The sequence below is a fragment of the Diadema antillarum genome, unplaced genomic scaffold, assembly GCF_040938485.1.
Source record: "Diadema antillarum isolate AM-2024a unplaced genomic scaffold, OU_Dant_1.0 seq00000595_RagTag, whole genome shotgun sequence".
NCBI classification, from domain to species: Eukaryota; Metazoa; Echinodermata; class Echinoidea; order Diadematoida; family Diadematidae; genus Diadema; species Diadema antillarum.
In genome coordinates, this window is record NW_027271526.1 from 355642 (window position 1) to 374939 (window position 19298).

The 19298-nt window shown below is 40.5% G+C and overlaps 1 protein-coding gene across 1 annotated transcript in view; it reads left to right on the plus strand.

Annotated features, from left to right (window-relative positions):
• LOC139735730 (sodium- and chloride-dependent GABA transporter 2-like) overlaps window positions 1-19298 on the plus strand; it is a 97371-nt gene that overhangs the window by 57192 nt on the left and 20881 nt on the right. The window contains exon 8 of the mRNA XM_071646479.1: window positions 18362-18486. Coding sequence (XP_071502580.1) covers window positions 18362-18486 — 125 coding nt within the window. The remainder of the gene's footprint in view (window positions 1-18361; window positions 18487-19298) is intronic.

Consider the following 19298-nt stretch of genomic DNA (forward strand, 5'->3'; position numbering starts at 1 on the left):
CTGTTAGTTTAAGAAGAAGGGGGAAAATGCTGGCAGCGAATAATACTGTAATCATTTCGTCAGATGGAGGGGAGAAAATAACACCCATGATTATTGTGCCGTAAATGCAAGGGGGAGGGGGGATAGCGGGAGACAGACCAGGCGTGGAGCGATTGACTTCAACTTATCTCCTCATCCATATTCAGCTACATTAGATCGTGCAAAAGCAATCCATCATTTACTTCTGTCAAAGGCTTTGCGCCCAAAGGTGAACTATCACCCATCACTTTCCCATTCGCGTCTGCGCCTGCGCATTGTTGTAGATAGAACATGAACATTCCATCCAGTGACGTCCACTTCTGCTTCCGGTAGAGCCGATAGAAAGTTTGCGACATGCGCCCCTACCACCACTACCATTACCACTACCACCAAAACAACCACAACCACAACCACTACCACTACCACTACCACTACCACTACCACTACAACTACCACTACCACTACCATTACCTTTACCACCGCCACTATCACCAACAATACCAATACCACAACCACTGTTGCCACCACCGTCAATACCATTACCACCACCACCACCACCAAGGCCAAAAAGAACAACCTTCTCGAAATACAGATTTTAATCATTTCCTTGAAACCAATTCAGTTTTGTTTTTGTTTGTTTGCTTTTTTTTTTTTTAGCCAGGAAAATTCACTTATCTTTCGATGTTGGTTTTCTGCGTTGCTTTACTGCAAGCGTTTATAGTTACTGGTCACCCACCATGGTACTTTTTTTAATAGCCACAATTTATTAAGACTGGTGGTAAATGACGACAATACGTATAAAGACAGCTGTTCTCGGGTTTTCTCCAGACAACTACTCTTGAGTTAATTAGACGGTGTAGATTTTGGCTCTATTTAATAATGTGAAACCAGTGCCCGTAAATGCTATGTACAAGACGATATTTTCTTTTTGAACTAATAGTAAATATCACTGTACTCTCTGTGTTGTGACGTATCCATTAAGATGAGAGAGAGAGAGAGAGAGAGAGAGAGAGAGAGAGAGAAGCACTCAAACACAATTCGATTTAGAGTTTTAGGAAATGCGTTAAGGTTACACCCTGGACTCAATCGTCTTGACGCGTCTATAGGTGTTCACCGTTTCAGTTCCACGCGGATTCACATCACTTGCTGATCTCATGATATCAATTGTACGTACACACTCCCAAAGAAACACACACACAAAAAGATGTACTCAGCGGCAATCAAATAAAGGCGATGAATGTATACCCTTGTGATGATGAAAGACGAATTGATGTAAGCCGACCAATAAAACGTGTTCCGTTCTGTTGTCAACTGACCCGCGACGCGAAATGTCCTACATTTTGAGGGTTTGGCAAAGTTAAACTAAGAAAGATGTAGTAGGAATGATGCCGCACGAGTACGAGTGACGCAACAGTCGATCTGATCATTAGTTGACGTTAGGCGGCATGAGTGATGATAAAAAAGAGCACTTATTGTCGCTGTGATTATAATTTTCATTAGACAGTAATAACATTTCGATTAGGAGAAGTGGTCGTATTATACCCTCACGATTATAGTTCTTAAGATCTTAATCATCTTGCTGCTAGAGAAAAGGTTCTCAACTTTCCAACCGGAGCCTTTCATTTAGGGGTTCAGAATCCGCGAGGTCAATGCAAGTAAAGTTTTCTAGTAGATTTTAGCTTCTTCTTTTTTTCGTCACCCACCACTGTGGTACAATCTTTTTTTCGATATCTTTTTCTCATATCGACTTTCCAACAGAAAAATCGCTCTGTTACCCCAGAATGTCGAAAAAAGAAATCAATGGAAACACAAACCCTTGACGAACTTTTCTAATACTGTATTTCTAGGTATGTGAGAGAGGTTGTGGGGAGGAGGAGGGGGTGAAAGATCGCTTTCAATGGCGTTTAATATATGATATTTTGTTCCTTTTATGTCCAACTTGCTCTCCCGGACAATTTGACAAAGAAATCTGCGTGGAAAGGAGCAAAGTGCAGAGTTCATTGTTAGACATTGACTGGACGAATTCAACTATAAAACCTCCCTCGATGTGAAACGTCTTTGTTACGCCTATTCCCCCCCCCCCCCTCCATTATTTCCGGGTACATAAGGGTTATGATCACTTACCTCCCAAATGTACTGTATTGCCGTTCCGCTCGACAGGCGTGGGATTACATTATGATTGGGGTGACTCTGGCTTCATTATATCTCGTGTCTCGTCTTTCACGATTTTCCCGCGTTTTTAGGCTTCGCGTGTGTCTGACGCTTTGACCCATCAGGAATGTTTGCTCGGTTCGTCACCAAGGTAACGTGCTCAAACAGTCGGTCACTAAGGCGACGTAGCATCGTCGAGCGCATTGTTTTTGTTTTACAGGCGCACACAAATGCACACACACGAAGTACTTCACACGTTCACAACATGATACACACACAGACATATTCTCTGTGCAAGTTTCACATCACAAGTGTTTTACATGTCGTCCCCGTGATTTGTTAGTTTCCGTTTTACACGTACGCACGCACATCGACTCTCAGCCCAGCAGATACTACATGTATATACACAAGCTCACGACACACAATCGTACACACGAAAGTAACTCATACACACAAACTTATTCAGAATGTAAGATTCATGAATATCGATTTTTTTTTTCTTATGCGTTTTTCCCCTTTTTGAAAACCGGACTTTTCACGACAATCAAAACACGTGAAGAAAATGTTAGCAAGAGCAGCAAATGACGTCACAACTATGTCATAAATCATCGGCTAAACAGCTAAAAGAGAATTCGTCGTAATTCTACTTTGAAGACGAACTCCTCTAGAGACTAGACTGCCGAGTGTGAATCTATTTTGTTGATGTTTTTAAGGCTGTGTCCTCCTACTCTTAATGCTGATGAGTAAATAGGAAATTACCGGTCTTCAAGAAGCAATAATGATAAAGACATTAGACACCACCAAGTGTGCGAGTGTCACATCAGCTAACGACGAGGTTAAGTGACGCGAACGTTATAATAATGTAAGGAGCAATTACTTCGCTAATTATTACACATTAAGCTTTCTGCTCATTTTGCCGTCGACGCAATAAGAGCACACGACGAACTCCCTAACGTGTTCTTAAGTGTTCTCCCAAGTTCTGTGATGATGCGCAAAACTTTGCTGTACTCTCTATCTCTTCTTCATTATCTCTACCCTTCTCTCTCTCTTTTCCTTTTCCCATCCGTTTTCTCCTCTCTCTCTCTCACTCTCCCTCTCTTCCTCCCTCTCTGCATGTCTGTCTCTCCCTTTCTCTCTCTCTCTCTCTCTCTTTTCATCTCTCTCCTTAGTTCCTCACTCATATTCAAAGTGCTAGATTAGAAGCTTATAGCGCGTGCTGCTATCAATAAAGCGGCTCATTTCATTACTACCAACGCGTACATAACAAATAATATGCATTATTACTTAAGAGACTCTAGCCTTTCTACCATGTGTTTAATCAATTGCTTTTTCGGCGCGTTTTTTTTTTTTATTGGGCTGACATTGGATGGCAATGGCGCGTGTGCAGCCTTCATACTGTCGTCACACATTTTACGGCCCGCATTCAGCCCGAGGAATAATTATTCTTTAAGTTTGTTTTTTCGGCTGCTTCCTATATTTTGCTCCTCATTTTCCTTCGCATCTCAATCTCCGGTCTCCCCTCCTTTTTTTTCTCCTTTATTGCTGCTTTAGCTTCCTCATCTCGTCCCCCCGTCATGTCTTTTGATATTCAGCGTGCCAGCTCAGACGCAGTCCGTTAACCTTGAAGTGCATTAAGGTGAAGATGAGATATTGATTGGTTTATGAGTGATTCACCATTGACATGCTACAGATCAAATTTGGAGGGGATGTTAGCCCCGCGCCACACGGTGAAAAGATGAACTGAGCCGCTGCACTTGTACCTGACCAGCCCCCAGAGTAGATGGGAATAGCCGGTGGTTGGTCTGGTTGGGGTGGAGGGGGGGGGGGGGATGGGGGAGGAGGAAGAGAAGGGGGGTATAGAGCGTTGCTACCTGGAAGGTGCCGCCTATCATACCCAGCTCCCTATGATGCTGAAAATCCTCGCGGCACATCGTGGCCTCGTACTCTGCTTGAACGTGACCTTTTGCGGAGCACTTTTTGGTCTAGCATTATATGTTTCCTTTTCTCTCCCTCTCTTCTCTCTTTCCACCTCGTTCTCTCTCCTTCCCTCCCCCCTCTCTCTCTCCCAATGTCTCCCTCTCCCTCTCTATCTCTTTCTCTCTTCTAATTCTCTCTCAGTTTACCAGATTCCCGCCATCTATCCCTGATCCCTATCTCTCGCTTTTCGTGCCTTTCAAAGCCCATCTCTCGAATGCGATCAATCGATGCCTCGTTCATATGAGAGCATGTTGTTCCAGAGCCCAGTCTCTGTCACCAGCCGGCGATCCAAGAGCGTCGCGTGGTGCCCCGCATGCTAAACCGGGGGGCAAAAGGAAACTACAGATGAGAGGAAAAGGGGGAATTTTCGTGCGTCCGCGTCAAACGTTTGCTTGATGATCGCTATGTTTGTCAGCTATGTAATATTGCCAATTTAACAATTTACCCCTAATGGGGTTGATTTGCAAAACATCGTCTCCTCGATCGTAGGCTGAAAAAAAAAAGCCGTCCTCTTTGGCGAGACTAAAACGTTGTCGGCGGGAAACTGGTATAGAGCCTGGGATTGGAGCTGAAAGCAATATCGCTGTAAGGGGCATAAGGTTACCAATATAAATGCTATCACGAAGACAGAAAAGGGGGGAGATTGTTAGAGAGAAAGAGGGGGGCTTAGGATTTGGACGCTGATCCTATAACGCATCTAATTGCTTTTCAGCGTATTGAAAGCTGGCCGATGTAATTCAAATATTGCGTCTCGTTCCGGCGTGCACTTTGATATTTCGGACACGATGTACGTTGGCGAGGAGTAGCGGGGCAGAGACGGGCTCCATGCTCTTCGTTGTCTGGACCTTCATCCGAAACAATCAGGCAGATGGTCAGGCAGCCCCCCCCCCCCCCCCCCGTCTCCCTCACGCACCAAAATGTCTTTGCTGACTCTTGGTAGCGAAGAATCATACTTCAGATTAAGATAAACATCTTGAAATAACGGAGATTTAGCTATAGGTTTCCCCATAATATTATTCAAAAAAAGCTTCAAAATTTACGAGATAAAACGCAAGGATAATCTGCGAGAGTTTCAGGAAAGAAAACGAAAAAAAACGAAGAATGATTATGATAATGAGGATGAAGTTGTCCAATGTTTCATGGGTTTCATTTCCACGAGTGATGGAATGACTGTGACGTTTTAGAGAAAGGGGGGGGGGGGTGGGGAGGAGGGGATGGGGAACCTCGACCATGTGAATGTGACAGCATCACTCAATGACATTTGCATCACAGGATCCTCACGACCCAGAATAAACATGAAATTTCATTGCTGAAGTGACCTTACTCCACATAGGAGAACACGTAGGAAGAAAGTACATCGACTCTTACATAGCAGGGACGAATGAGAGACTTCTACAACAAAACTACAGCTATGGCCAATTTCTCTTCATAACTCCTCGTAGCCTTCCGCAAACTTGTTGTTTGCATACCTTCACTCACCTCAAAGATAAGTGTTGACAACAATCATATAATATAAATGACAAAGTAATCAGCTGATACCCAAACAGATGTACGTTGTACATAGGTATATTCCATACTATACTCTGTTTTAGAGAATGTAAGATACAATTTTGAATAATCTATAGTGATAGTCAAGAGTATAAAAAGCAAATACCCAATGCGATGTAGTAGCCAACGATAAAATGATAACTGTACGTTGCCTATATAAACGGTGAGCGATGGTTGAAGTAATGACTTGATAAAATAGAGATTCATTGTTAATGCCAAGTTCCGTGTGTCGCAGTTAGATTATTTATTTTTTAGTGATTTTGATATTCTATTATCTTATCAATCTGATGTAACAGACAATCAAACGCTCCAAACTTGTACCTGAATTTGTGCTGTTTGTGTTTTAATTTTATTATTATTACTACTTTTAGGAGCACTGACCTAATAATTTCAGTGCATTCTTATTAAGAATCTGCACCTTATGCATTGGAAGAAAAAAAAAGGCGAGGATTCCTGTCGCTTTAAGAATTCTTTGGTCTTTGAGCTTATCGTGGGATATGCTTGATCGCGCATGTCGAGATCGCGCATGTCGACCGCATCCGTCTCCAAAATAAGATTGGTATAGCAGAATTGAATTATTAAAAGTCCTTTTTCCACTTAAGGTCGCATGTGCCAACCCCAGCGTTGTCACTAGATGGCGGTTTTCAAATGCACGTCATTTGCATGATAATCCACTTTTTTTACGTCATCCGCCTCCCTCGTTTTCAATGCCTGCTGTCAATTGTCTTAAACCACTTCGACAGCGACGCCCTGAATTGATAATGAATGACATTAGGATGTGCCCCGTGGAAATACAACTTGTCTCGGATTCGCACCAAATCGACTAGCTTATGAATATCCTTAAGTAAAATGATTTTCCTGTTGCGCTTTCTTCTGTAAGGCCACGAATCGTAGTGAGGCATTTTTATTGCATCCTTTGCCTTACATTTTGTTTCTGTGATTCGAATTTATAACGGTTTCTCGCCATGTCCATGCGAGGTTAAGCCAGCATTTGGCAAAAACTCCAGGGCTCCAAAGACTAACCCTCATGAATAAATGAAGTAATAGTCTCCATATCAATGGCAAGCCAGTGTTTCGATATGGAGAAAAAAAAAAGAAAATGATACATCGTGCAATCCAATGTAATTTGAATTTAGATATAAGATGAAGAGACAAAAGAAAACTTTATAGAATAGATATGTATGCATTTTAGTATTTATTTCAATCATTTATGTGATTTTCTCTCTGTATCCAGTTTGACAATTGTCTTTGACTTACAGTAGCTTGTTACTTGCGTTTTTTTCCATACATTTTCAACTTCTTCTGGGAAATCAAGCTAAATTCAGCTCGATATTTTTGTTACTTTTGATTGTGCCTAATTCTTTTGAAAAGACTGCATACATGAGAAGCGGAAATGAAATATGTAAAACAAACAGGAGAAAAGCATCTCCTCCAGTTATACAGTGCTGTTTCAAGGACAACGACATTTGGACCCCGCGGCTTAAAACATGTATATATTTATTTCTGGATTGGTAGTTTTGTTTGTTTGTTTGTTTGTTTGTTTTTTTTTTTTTGTGGTTGTTGATAAATTTGCTACTATGTCTACAGACGACATCTCTGCTTAGCTCTCACACGCGAGGAGGCGCCGAGACATCGAGGCGCACGTCCAAACGACATTAGGTTCGCACTGAGATAAGCACATTGATTACAAAATGATTCAACTCTGATTAGCTTCAAAAGTGAGGCCCATGTTTAGAAAGGAGTATAGCCAAAACTCTCGCAATTTTCCTGCCCTAATATTTCAGTATATATATTTTAAGGCAGATGGAAGCGCTCGTGGCTAAGATAATTCAATTTTTCTCTGAAAGTGATCGCCCGAGCAAGTCTGATGATGATATCATAAGAACCAGGGGCTTTGTTTGTGCATTGCACTGGATGAACTCGCATCACGAATGATCAGGAAAGTGTACTGGAGAAAGTGAGTTGATAAAGCGCCGAGAATTTACGTGCACCTTCTGAGAATTTATGGTGCAACTAAATACGATGATGTTATTTTTTCAAGCTCATAGATGAAGACATTGCCCTGTATTTGATCCCCGTAACCTTAGTGATGATCTCTCTTCTGTCTATCATTATACAATGATGCACAGGACAGAGTGGATCGGTGAGAATTGGATGCGCGAGTTTAACTGCGGATCTGTTTAAACCCTCGAGCCCATGCAGCGAGTGGGTTTTAGACTGCTTCCAAATTTAAACGAGAGCATCCACTGATCCATGAAATAGGCCTGTGCATCATTCGTTTTATAAAACGGGCCCATAGATTCATGAAATGTAACCATTTCCCCATCATGCGTCGAGTACACCTACAATACTATACAAGGCTTGAGCCATGCGTTCAGATTTTACCGGACGCATGGCACAGTGTGGATTAGTAAAAATCAATGCATGATAATTGACCAATCAGATTGCAGAGATTCTAGAGCCCATTTTATAATAGAAATAGAAAAGTTGTGATTAATGGCCAGTAGTCAAATCATATTCTTTCTCGGCACTTGTTGATGATAATCCGAAAGGATACGATCATACATTTTGAAGGAAACGTGGACTTCAGCTCGATGATATTCTAATAACAATCGAGCTGAAGTGAAGGACCAATAGTCTCGCTTCGCCTAACGTCACACAGTAGACCTCTAAGTACGTTTTGCTTACAATTTCTTTAAAGGATAACATAGTTCTCATACGCCTGCAGAACCGTCCACTTTTGATCTAAAATGTACACATAATAGTTATGCATAAGAAATGTGTGAAAGAAGGCAGAAATAACACGATTTCAGTTGGGTGATGATGAAAATGCGAAATATTAAACAAAAAGATTAGCCGGAAGTACTACACTCTCAGAGCATGCCCGATTGTGGTTGCTAACGTTTTTTTTTTTTCATAATCGAGTATCGATGATCGGCAAAGTGAATCACATGCAGCTTGTTGGAAAATACGATTGCTATGGCACAATCGATCATTTACGTAAAGTTCCACCTACCCACTACTAAATGGGGAGGACGCTACAGGGATAAAAGTCCTAGATGCCCATGCGAAATTATTTTTACACTCTTGATCTAAAAAATGCTCCAAAATAACTCACTATCCTGACAAATCGCATCAGCCAGACCCTTTCGATGTGTATTGCAAGCAAATTCCAAATGGTAGGAGATGAATTTTGAACCCTCCTGAGAACAATGTTTTGGCTTTAGTTTATGAAAGGGATTGTTTTCCTCTCCTTGACACAGCATTGTGTCCGAGCGAGGAGGAGGAATCACGCACCTCCTTAAGATGCCGTAGGGAAGTTTTACCGTGATCCATGTGTGTTCCATTTAAGCAAGACTGTTTCGTATAGCCCTGAAATACAAGTGTAATGTGAAAGTGGCTTCTGTGGTGGATGTGTGTGTGTGTGAGGGTGTGTGTGTGTGTGTGTGCTTGTATTCCATAGCACGATGTCTGTCCCGAAAACACGTATTCATCACATCCAACGATAACTGTATAACCATAACAATAAAACAAAAACTACAAGGACCTAAACTAGGTTCTCAATACTACGTCAAAGGGCAATCGCTTTGAGGGTCATTCTATTTAACTTCAATCCATTTCAATACTGTAGGCCTCCATTAAAAAAAAAAAAGATGTTACTCCTCTGTCTTTTGTTTTCATCATTATATACTTTAAAGGTTAAAAGATTACTCTTTATTGTTTCAAGAGACATGAGGAGGGAGGAGAAGAATGGTGGTGAAAGGGAATAGACTAATTTTAAATGTCATTGATGACTCTTCTGGAACTCAACATTCGCCTCCAAGTGTTAGTGTAATCTGTTTGATAATATTGTCGCTGAGCATTTAGAATATCAAAGAGCACCTTGAAAGTTCAAAGGGAACAAAGTTGAAAGAAAGAACAGGATCATACCTTTTTTTTTTGCTTCGCGATAAGGAAGATTGATAGAGAGGAAAGAGAAGAAAATGAACACTCTCTGTTTTGTTGCCCTCGGCTTTCTGTGGATGGAATTATGTCGTGAGGATTTGGGGTGCCCGCAAAAAGAGGGCTGCACACTCTAAAACAGGTAGTCGGCCTTCTTTACTCTTCTGATCAGAAGCAATGCTCCGGCGATGTTTTGCTGCCGGTTGCTTAGGGCTGTTTCTGTCGCTGATGTGGAGAAAAGACTCCGAAAGGGACGGTCTAGTAAGAATAAGACGAAGAGAGAACGATAGAGATACATAGAGATAGAGGGGATGGGGGGGGGGGGGGGGTAAGGGAACACCGAGCACAGGTAATCTCAACAACTTCCTATTGCTCCAGAACAGAACATCCATGGGCGTCTTCTTTAAGTGCAGCCCAGAATTTTCGCAGGTCGTCGTGAAACATGTAGGGCGCTGCTGTAACAGGCCCTGGGCGTTAAGTATAAAGTGGGAGGGATTTGATATCTGGCATTACGGAGAGGGAAAAAGAGAGGGAGGGGAAGAGAGAGGGAGAGATGGGTCGGACCTCTTGATTCTGGGGCTCTGTCGCGACGCGATCAATACTGAATTAAAAGAAAACAGCATTTCATATCTAATCGCAGATGGAGTCGTGTCTTCATCTTTACCTCTGGGCGGTGCGATATTGATTCGATCCGACGGCTACTTCTTTTTCTGTAGCGGCGCTCCCTTTCCCGCTCCCCCCTCTTCTCTCCCTATCTCCCTCTTTATGAAGACTTGGGTTTCCTTCGCAGCCATCGATTCCCTAACGCGATGTTTAGACAATGTAGAACTTCATGATGGATTGGGTATGACAGGTTCGTGGTCTAGTATAACATCCGTGATCAAGATGGTATTATTGGCAGTTACAACAACGGCACATATCGCAATAATGTGCCTAAAAGGTGAAGAGAGAAATATTATTGCATCGTGTATGTATCACATGGTAACGACATCGTTATTAACATATTGATTTTTTTTAATATAATAAAATATATCGGCACATATCTTACACCGTTGAAACAAAACAGAAAACTAGTAGTTCGACTCGAAACGAAATCATTCGTGTTAATGTGACTATTGGTAAAGGGAAGTTGTTTTACAAAGTGTCATACTATTGATGGCTTGCACGAACCGCGTTTGTCTCTCATTTTGAAATTACTTTTTTTCCTTTATGAGTTCATCATTAATCCACCTGCCTGCCTTTGGGAGAAATGGATGTTAGTTGAATTTTAAAAAGTAATTCACTCATAAACGGACGCTCAAATTGGACCTGTGTGAATGGCATCTTTTAATCGATTTTTCTTCCTTTTTTTAATTGTTAGAAACGTCTGTAGTCAGTAAAACCTATTGCCGTTTCTTCTCATTCAGGGAGGGAAATACTACGCTCGTTTTGCAGGAGAAGTAGAGACGCGCGCAAATTGTCATATTTTGACAGTTGGCAAATTGTCAATATTTCACTCAAGATATGAAAACTCTTCTCGCGTGAACTGTAGGAATGTTTTCATGTATTCAAAATTTGAGCTAGAGACAAATAAATTGCAGTTTTATGTTATTATTATCATTATTATTTTCATCATCACTATCACTACGATTATTAAGAAGCAGTATTAGTATCATTGTTATGATTATTGTTATTACTCTTGTATTAACGTATTATTATTATTCACAAATTACGTAGCATGTGAATCAAACCTTTACGTACAAAAGAAGACAAGTGTGAATTTTGGCTTCGGTCCATAACGGCATAAGGCATCTCAAAAGCCTATGAATGTGGCTAAAATTGTCCCCAGCTACTGCAATGTCAAGATCGCTGAACATGATACTGTAGACACACATGATTATAGTAATGACAATCAAATTTCCTTGTTACAAAATTATTATCTAACAAGAAAGTTTAATTGTCATTATTATCATCATGTGTGTCATCTTGTCCCAGTGCTTTACTTGCACTTCTTCCTCTTATATCTCTTCTGAATAGGAAAGCCCATTCGTTTATTTGGATATACTCACGTATGCAAAGACGATTTTGTTTTGTTTTTTGCTTAGGGAAATTGCTAATTGTACAAGCTCTGCTTTTTTTTTGCAAGTTCCCTCCATATCCCTTACTAGCTAATACAATTTCAACACAGTGATTTCATAACGATCAAATTATTTGTAATTTACGTGTATTGTGCTTGTAGGTGCAGGTGTGTATGCTTTTGTTATACTATTGTTTGTATTTGTATTTGCATCATGGCATTTCACCTTTTTGTACAAATCGCATAATGCTACTTTGCAATAATTTTGTTTATGACAGTATTATAATTTGGATATGGAAATAAATAACTGAAATGAAATGAAAATGAAAAATATCGCAAAAAGATAAAAGGAATAAGGAAGCACCAGGTGTCAGTGCAGTGAAGATGGCGCTTTTTCACCTTGGATGACAGAAGAAAGAGAAAGAGGAAATGCAGATATCCTGAACAAACGTCAGATGATGGAAATGTTGTCAGAAACTTTTCTTTTATATATACATATGATATAGGTGATACTGAACCCAAACGCTGCTCGTATGAGTGTCAACGTCACTGCAATCCCAAACTATAAAGCGGCGGAATATGATAACCCGATAGCGGGAATCAAGAATGTCATTTGCGTGCTTATTTTTTATCGTCATGTTTTTTGTTGTTGTTTGGAGAGGGGTTGAGCGGACAATTCGTACGAAGCATTTTTTAGTGATTAATTTGTTTTCCAACCCGGAGCGATGTCTCTTCACTCTAGACCACGAGGGGTAATCCATCACACCCTGAGAGCAATATTCTCTGGCCTTTCTCCAGCTACGGGATGGTATTCCTCTTTCTCGAGAGACCCGCTCCCAACCTGCCTCTTCCTATTTTCCCCGTGCTCCGTTTTCAGTTTCTCATTTTCTCAGTTTTTCCCCATCTTCATAACTGCACTCGATATTCGCCATGAAAACAACAACAACAACAACAACCATAACAATCACACCAACAATAACAACAACCACAACATTTCTGTATATTATTGTCATTTTACCCTATTCCGTCATACCTCTAAATGTTAAGTTGTAGTGCACATAACCAGTGACATTTTATGCCCAGAAGACATGTCTATGTCTGGTATTTGCCATATTGTGTGTTATCAAACTATGAATCTATTGAGTCATTTTTTACCAACACATTGATCAATCCATCTAGCCAGCCAACTGTACACAAATCTGCCCCTTGATCCCTTATTCTATCTTTGGTGATGATGATGATGATGCTGATGATGATGATGATAATAAATAATAATAATGACAATGGTGATGATGATGATGATGATAATAATAATAATAATAATAATAATGATAATAATGATAATAATGATAATAATAATAACAGTAATAATGACTTCTTTATCCAGGGTAGCCTCTCCAATGTTGACACTGTTCTACCAGAGGACCCTGCATGTCTTCATTATTACCCTAGCATTACCAAGTACTCATTTATACACCTGGGTCGAGAGGGACATGGTGGACAAAAACATCTTGCCCAAAGCACTGACCTAGATTCGAACTCGAGTCCCCTGATTGGAAGTCAGGAGTCTTATCCACTTTGTCACAGCGCCCCCATCCATCCATCCATCTTTCTATCCATCTGTCGCTCGCTCCTCCTGTCTTTACCCAACCTCAATCTTTGCTCGAAACAGACAGACAGACACACACACACACACACACACACACGATCACAATCACACGTAGTACGCATATACACATACACCTAGCAGCACCAACACTTGAGGTGTGAAAAAGCACTGAATAAATATGTCAGGAGGTTTCCAGTGACTTTGATCTCGAGGATGACGAGCTTCACGCATTTTCTTCCCCAGTCGGCTCCGTGAGGTTTTTTTTTTTCTTTCTCAGATCGCTTGCGTCATGGGGACACCGTTTAAGTGCTTTGGACAGGGATAATGAGTCCACCCAGTGCTTAAGTGGCTTACTAGATTACAAGTGACGCTAAAAGGGTGTGCTAAGGGGACATTTTAGCCGAGAGGTTTTTCACCGACGTGTCGCTTAATTCTGCCACTTTACCCCTGTACCCCTCTTTAACTTTCACATCGGCACATGACACCAACCCAACACCAGATCTCATAAGGACACTGGTTATCTCTTTAATTGTCTGTCCTCCGGATACCGGGCGAGCACAGAGTGTGGACTTTTTATGCCTCCGCCACGAAGTGGTGCCGGAGGCATTATGTTTTCGGGTTGTCCGTCCTTCCGTCCGTCCGTCCTTCCGTCCGTCCGTAATGAATTTTGTGGACAGCGTAACTAGAAAACCTTTTGAGGTATCCTAATGGAACTTGGCATGTGTGTGTATTAGGGGGTGATGTTGTGCCTATCAACTTTTGGATGCACATGCTCAAGGTCAAAGGTCAAGGTCAAATGCTCAAAATTTCACTATTTCCCCCATATCTATGCAATGCCTGAAGATATTTTCTTGAAACTTAGTGTATACATGTATTACCCAATTAAGATTCTCTGGTGAAAGTTTGGGGTCATGAGGTCAAAGGTCAAAAGGTCGAGTAAAAAATAATGTTAAAATTTTACTTTTTTCTCCATATCTTGGAAATGGTTCAAGGTATCTTCATGGAACATAGTATAAATGCATGTACTGACTGGCAGTGATTATCTAGGGAATTTTGGGTTCATTGGGTCAAAGGTCAGGGGTTAAAAGCCAAGGGCAACTACACTTCAAAATTTTACTATTTCCCTCATTATTTATGCCATGCCTGCAGGATTATTATTTTTTTTTAACTTGGTATATGCATGTATAACCCAATAGAGATTGCCTGGGAAGTTTTTTTTTTTTGCCAAAAAGGTCGAAGGTCAAAAGGTGAAAAAATCAAGTGAAAGTGCTGAACTTTACCTCTTTCTCCATATCTCGGAAGTGGCTCAAGTTATCTTGAAACTTAGTACATATTTATGCATGTTCTGCCTGACAGTGATTCTCTTAAATGAATTTTAGGATCAAAGGTCAAGGGTCAAAGGCCAGATGAAAATGGTAACAATTTACTATTCAATACAGAAATTGCACTTTTCTCCGTACCTTGAAAATTACTCAATGCATAAACTTATGAAAGGGTCAATGTCAAGTGAAAGTCCTAAAATCCCCAAATACATGCTCTCCCATTCATCCAATTAAACCTAGGTCAAGGAAGGCGAACATTGAACACATTTATGACAAACGTGTTGTTTTAATATTTTGCCAATTTTGTGAAAATGTAATCACACATTGTCCACATGTACTATAGACCTATTTGGAGAATCATGCATTATGGCGGAGGCATACTAGTCGCCATAGCGACATTTCTAGTTACAGCTTGTTTAAAAATCCTCAAGGTGGTTTAGCTTGGCTTTAGATTATTGTGCGAATTATAAGATTTTTTTCATTGATTTTTGTCGGAATCATCATTTGGGGATCGGAATTTTCACTAAGGAAGGGCTAGCTTTAAATCACCGCCTTAACCTGTGGCTTGGATTGTTCTACCAGCGAGCGTGTGTACGTATGAACATGTAGTTCAAGTTCAGATTTATTTTAATTTGCAGTATACTGCAATACACGAGAGCACGAGATTGTTTTCACTGGTTGTACTGAATTGTACACTAGTGTCAAAATTGCGTTTTTTGCTTTTTAATCTACTTCAGACATTATGGTAGGAGACATAGCTTATGTAGGATGAGCCAAAGCGATGATCCTTTATAGTATTTATTCAGCTCAGTATGGATATGTTAGATATCATTCGGTGTTTTCTCATTTCATTTTATTCATTTCATGTTGATCTTATATCAAGACGGGGATAAATGAAACTTGCTCAGCCAGTGGCTGTCATTCTACAAGTCAGTCCGTGCATGCGCAAATCTTCCAAAATGAATTCTCTCTGAAGATTCACACAGTCCATGTAACTGTCCGAAAGTCGGCGATGGCAATCTAACATTCAAAACCAGTCGCGTCTCCGAGAGATACTTGCCCAACACTAGATGCCACACACAGAGGCCAATGATGAACATAATAGGAAGACGGTATAATGACATGGTATTTTGGCGGGCAAGCACATTCCATATCAAACAATCTTCACCTCCTGACCGCAAAGTCTGCTTATTGCTAGGCGGCAGCTACACATGATTACGACAAGAGAGGCTATATAGTTGCAGCTCATGAAGTACAGACAAGGTCTTGTGCATGGCCGGCGTATTTCCTCCGCCGTATCATATCATCGTCCCCTCATCAACGGGAAACATCTCTTACTCTACTTTTCTCCATCGCCTTCCCTCTCCCACTTTACAACTCTATTTTCGAGGCAGCAAGAGATTTACAAGTGGCCATTGGAGAGGGAAACGCGATATTTGTTCGCGTTACAGATGGGCGCGCTTTTAGGAGTCCCGTAACAGTCCTCACACAGCGTTCCCTGCTCTCCGCCCCTTGCGCGGCCGTCGCTTAGATGGCATGCTTTGTAATTGAGGAGCGCGTCGCACTATCTTCCACCCCCAACCGCCCCACCCCACCCTATACCTCACCCTAATCCCTCCTCCTCTTCTCTCCCATTTACGCCCTTCTCCCTTTCATCTCCCCTCGGCTGGTCTGTCGCCATTTGAACCCTGGGTAGACACTTCTGCTTCCGCCGATGCATAATTCGACGATCACGGACACAGCCTACTCATCCATCGCGCATCAATTGACCGCGTATTTGCGATGTCTCGAGACAGCCAGAAACTATTAAGATGTATTACTTTCGCCAAAGTCAGGCATCGTATGTTGCTTTCTGTGAAAAAAAGAGATAATTGTATAATAGATTGAATAGAAAAGCCAATGAATGTGTATCAGCATGTGTGTGTGTGTGTGTGCGTGTATGTGTGTGTGCTCTGGTATGCACAGGCCATTCTTGTCCTATCAAGAGAGCCAAAGAAAGAGCATGCTATGGACACGTGATGGAGAAAAAGTTGGTGTTAAAAGAACTAAGAAGCGGCAAAGTACGCAACTCTTATATTAACACCCAATATCACAAGATCTCGTGAAAAGGTTAATTGGCAATCTGAAAGTAATAGCGTTGCGTTGAATAATCTTGTTAATTAATTTTCCAAATAAAAATGCACTCTCAGACGATATAATATGCTGAAATAGACTGACTATATTTATTGATAAAGGCGTGAATCACTACAGTGGGGGTCATATTGACTGTTGATCGCTGACTCGGTAATTGATTCAGCCTTATCCATCGCTAGATTAGCAAACATATAGATGAGCAGCGGTTGTGACTCTTTAGCCGGAATAAAAGAAATAAATGATGTATTCCTGAAAAAATCAAGGGAAAAAATAAAAATCGCAACTCACGTGGAAAATCAATCGTAAGCTTGTTAGTACTTACGTCTGATTGGATCAGTTTAAGGGAGCTGAGCATTTTAGTGATTTCGTGTGTTGTATGTGGCCTTGAAACTGCCCTTGATAGAAGTACAGTAGTATATAATATGGGACGAGCCAGATATTCATGTCTGTGTAATGTGTGAGACTGTTTTCACGTGCGATGGTGTGGGGTCTATACATACTGATTAAAACGTCACACTAAATCACACACCGGACTTACCATAATTTCCCAAAAGTGCGACAGTCTAATACACTGTCTGCGTTTGGACAAGAAGAGTATTTGTCGGCAGTCACATACAATACCTCTCTAATTCAGACCTGTGATGTTCGAGATGCGTGATTCAATCAAGCCATGTTTTAGTCGAGATTACATTGTGTTGAGTAATCTTGATTACACATGTACGTCGGATTCCATTTCACAGTGACTGTTACTATAGTTACTGAAAGAACCTGTATATTTTTTTTTTCATGAATCTGGTCAATCGATATGTTGAAACGTGTGTGAAACTTGATAGAATAATGAAATAATACAATGCATTTGCCCCGCGTGACAGCAGGTATTTTTATGTCTATTTCACATTAGAAAGATGGTATCTTTGTTAAAGAGGAGATTGGGGTATATGGATGTTGCTCTTGCCTGTGTATTTCATTTCTGCTATCTTCGTTGGTCTTTATTATTAAGAAAATACCATGTCGACATAAAGGAGGAACCTAAAAAGGAACGCTGATGAGAAGTTAAACGATGCGCATTATTGACGTGGTTTTAGAGAAGTAAGCCATAAACGACGTGATATACATGCATAATCTCGTTGTGAAAGCACATCAAAATTCAATGAGAAACCTCCCCCTTTCGTTGGCATTGTTTTGTGATATATTTTAGATTAACGGCAGACGCTGGATAATTTTTGAGCAGACATAGGCATTAACCTTTCGTAGAGCCTGATTATCAAAATCGCCCAGAACATAGCGGCAGCCGTCGTAACTGTTGGAATCAGTCATTTGGCAAGTTCGTTTGGGAAAAAAAAAAGCTTTTGCCCTTATGGGGTGCATAAAGTAAATGCCATGATCGGAGGAAAAATAAACACGTACGTGGGAGGCTGATCAATATTTTGTATTAGACACGGCTGAAATCATGATTTGTAAACATTTACTCCCATAAATTCTGAAATCTTTGATTCATTTGCGACTGACAGTTGGCATCAATGTAAACATGGTAAATAACGAAACCAAAATTCGAGACTATACCCCAGGTGATGGTAGTCCCCGCTCTTTCTTTTGGTCTTGCAGGGATGCCCTGATCTTCTCCGTGGCAAACTGCGGGACGAGTCTCTACTCCGGCTTCGTCATCTTCGCCGTCCTGGGCTTCATGGCGGGCGAGCAGGGAGTCGAAGTCGGCGACGTTGCCAAGTCAGGTGGGAGTTCGTCGGCGTTATCTAGCAAAGTCTAAATGCAACGCAAGACTCATGTTTCATGTTCTCATACTGCAACCCCCCGCTCCATTTCCAACATCTTTTCCTTACCCCTTCTCTTTTTTTTTCAATTCAATTTACTTCAATTTATTATGTGATTTATACTTTATTTCCCTCAAACAAAACCGGACGTAATACATAATGCAATGCATACATTTATCAGTTTATCAAATAATATTGTTGAATGGTTTGAATGAAGTACGAGTCAAGTATGATAAGTATCATACAAAATATTTACTGGTATACGTTTTTACTAGTATACGGATTATTATATATTCATGTGTATAATTTGATGATTAGATAGATTATTTGTATATGCCAATGTCATGTTCTTTATACTTTTATTGGAAACGAAATAGTTCAAAGTTCAAAGTTCAAATTTATTTTAATTTTCATCAAATAAACAGAGAAAATTATATGCAGTGTATAAGCAGAATACTTGTATTAAAAAAAATTGCAAAAACGAAAGTGATGAGTAACAAAATGAAAAAAAAATTGTATTTTTTAAATATATACATAATATGCATAGCACAGATAAAATGAAATAAAATGAAATGAAAATGAAATATAACAAGAAAACAAAACAGACTTTGCAATGGTATCAAAGAATGAATAAAGCGATGGAAAAAGTGATGTACCAAAAAGTGGAACTTTTTGCCATCACCCCCTTCTCTCTCCCTGTCATACCCAATTCATGTTGTGTAGTGTGTCTGTATGTCTAGTAATTATATATTATAGCTATCTCCCCTTCTCAC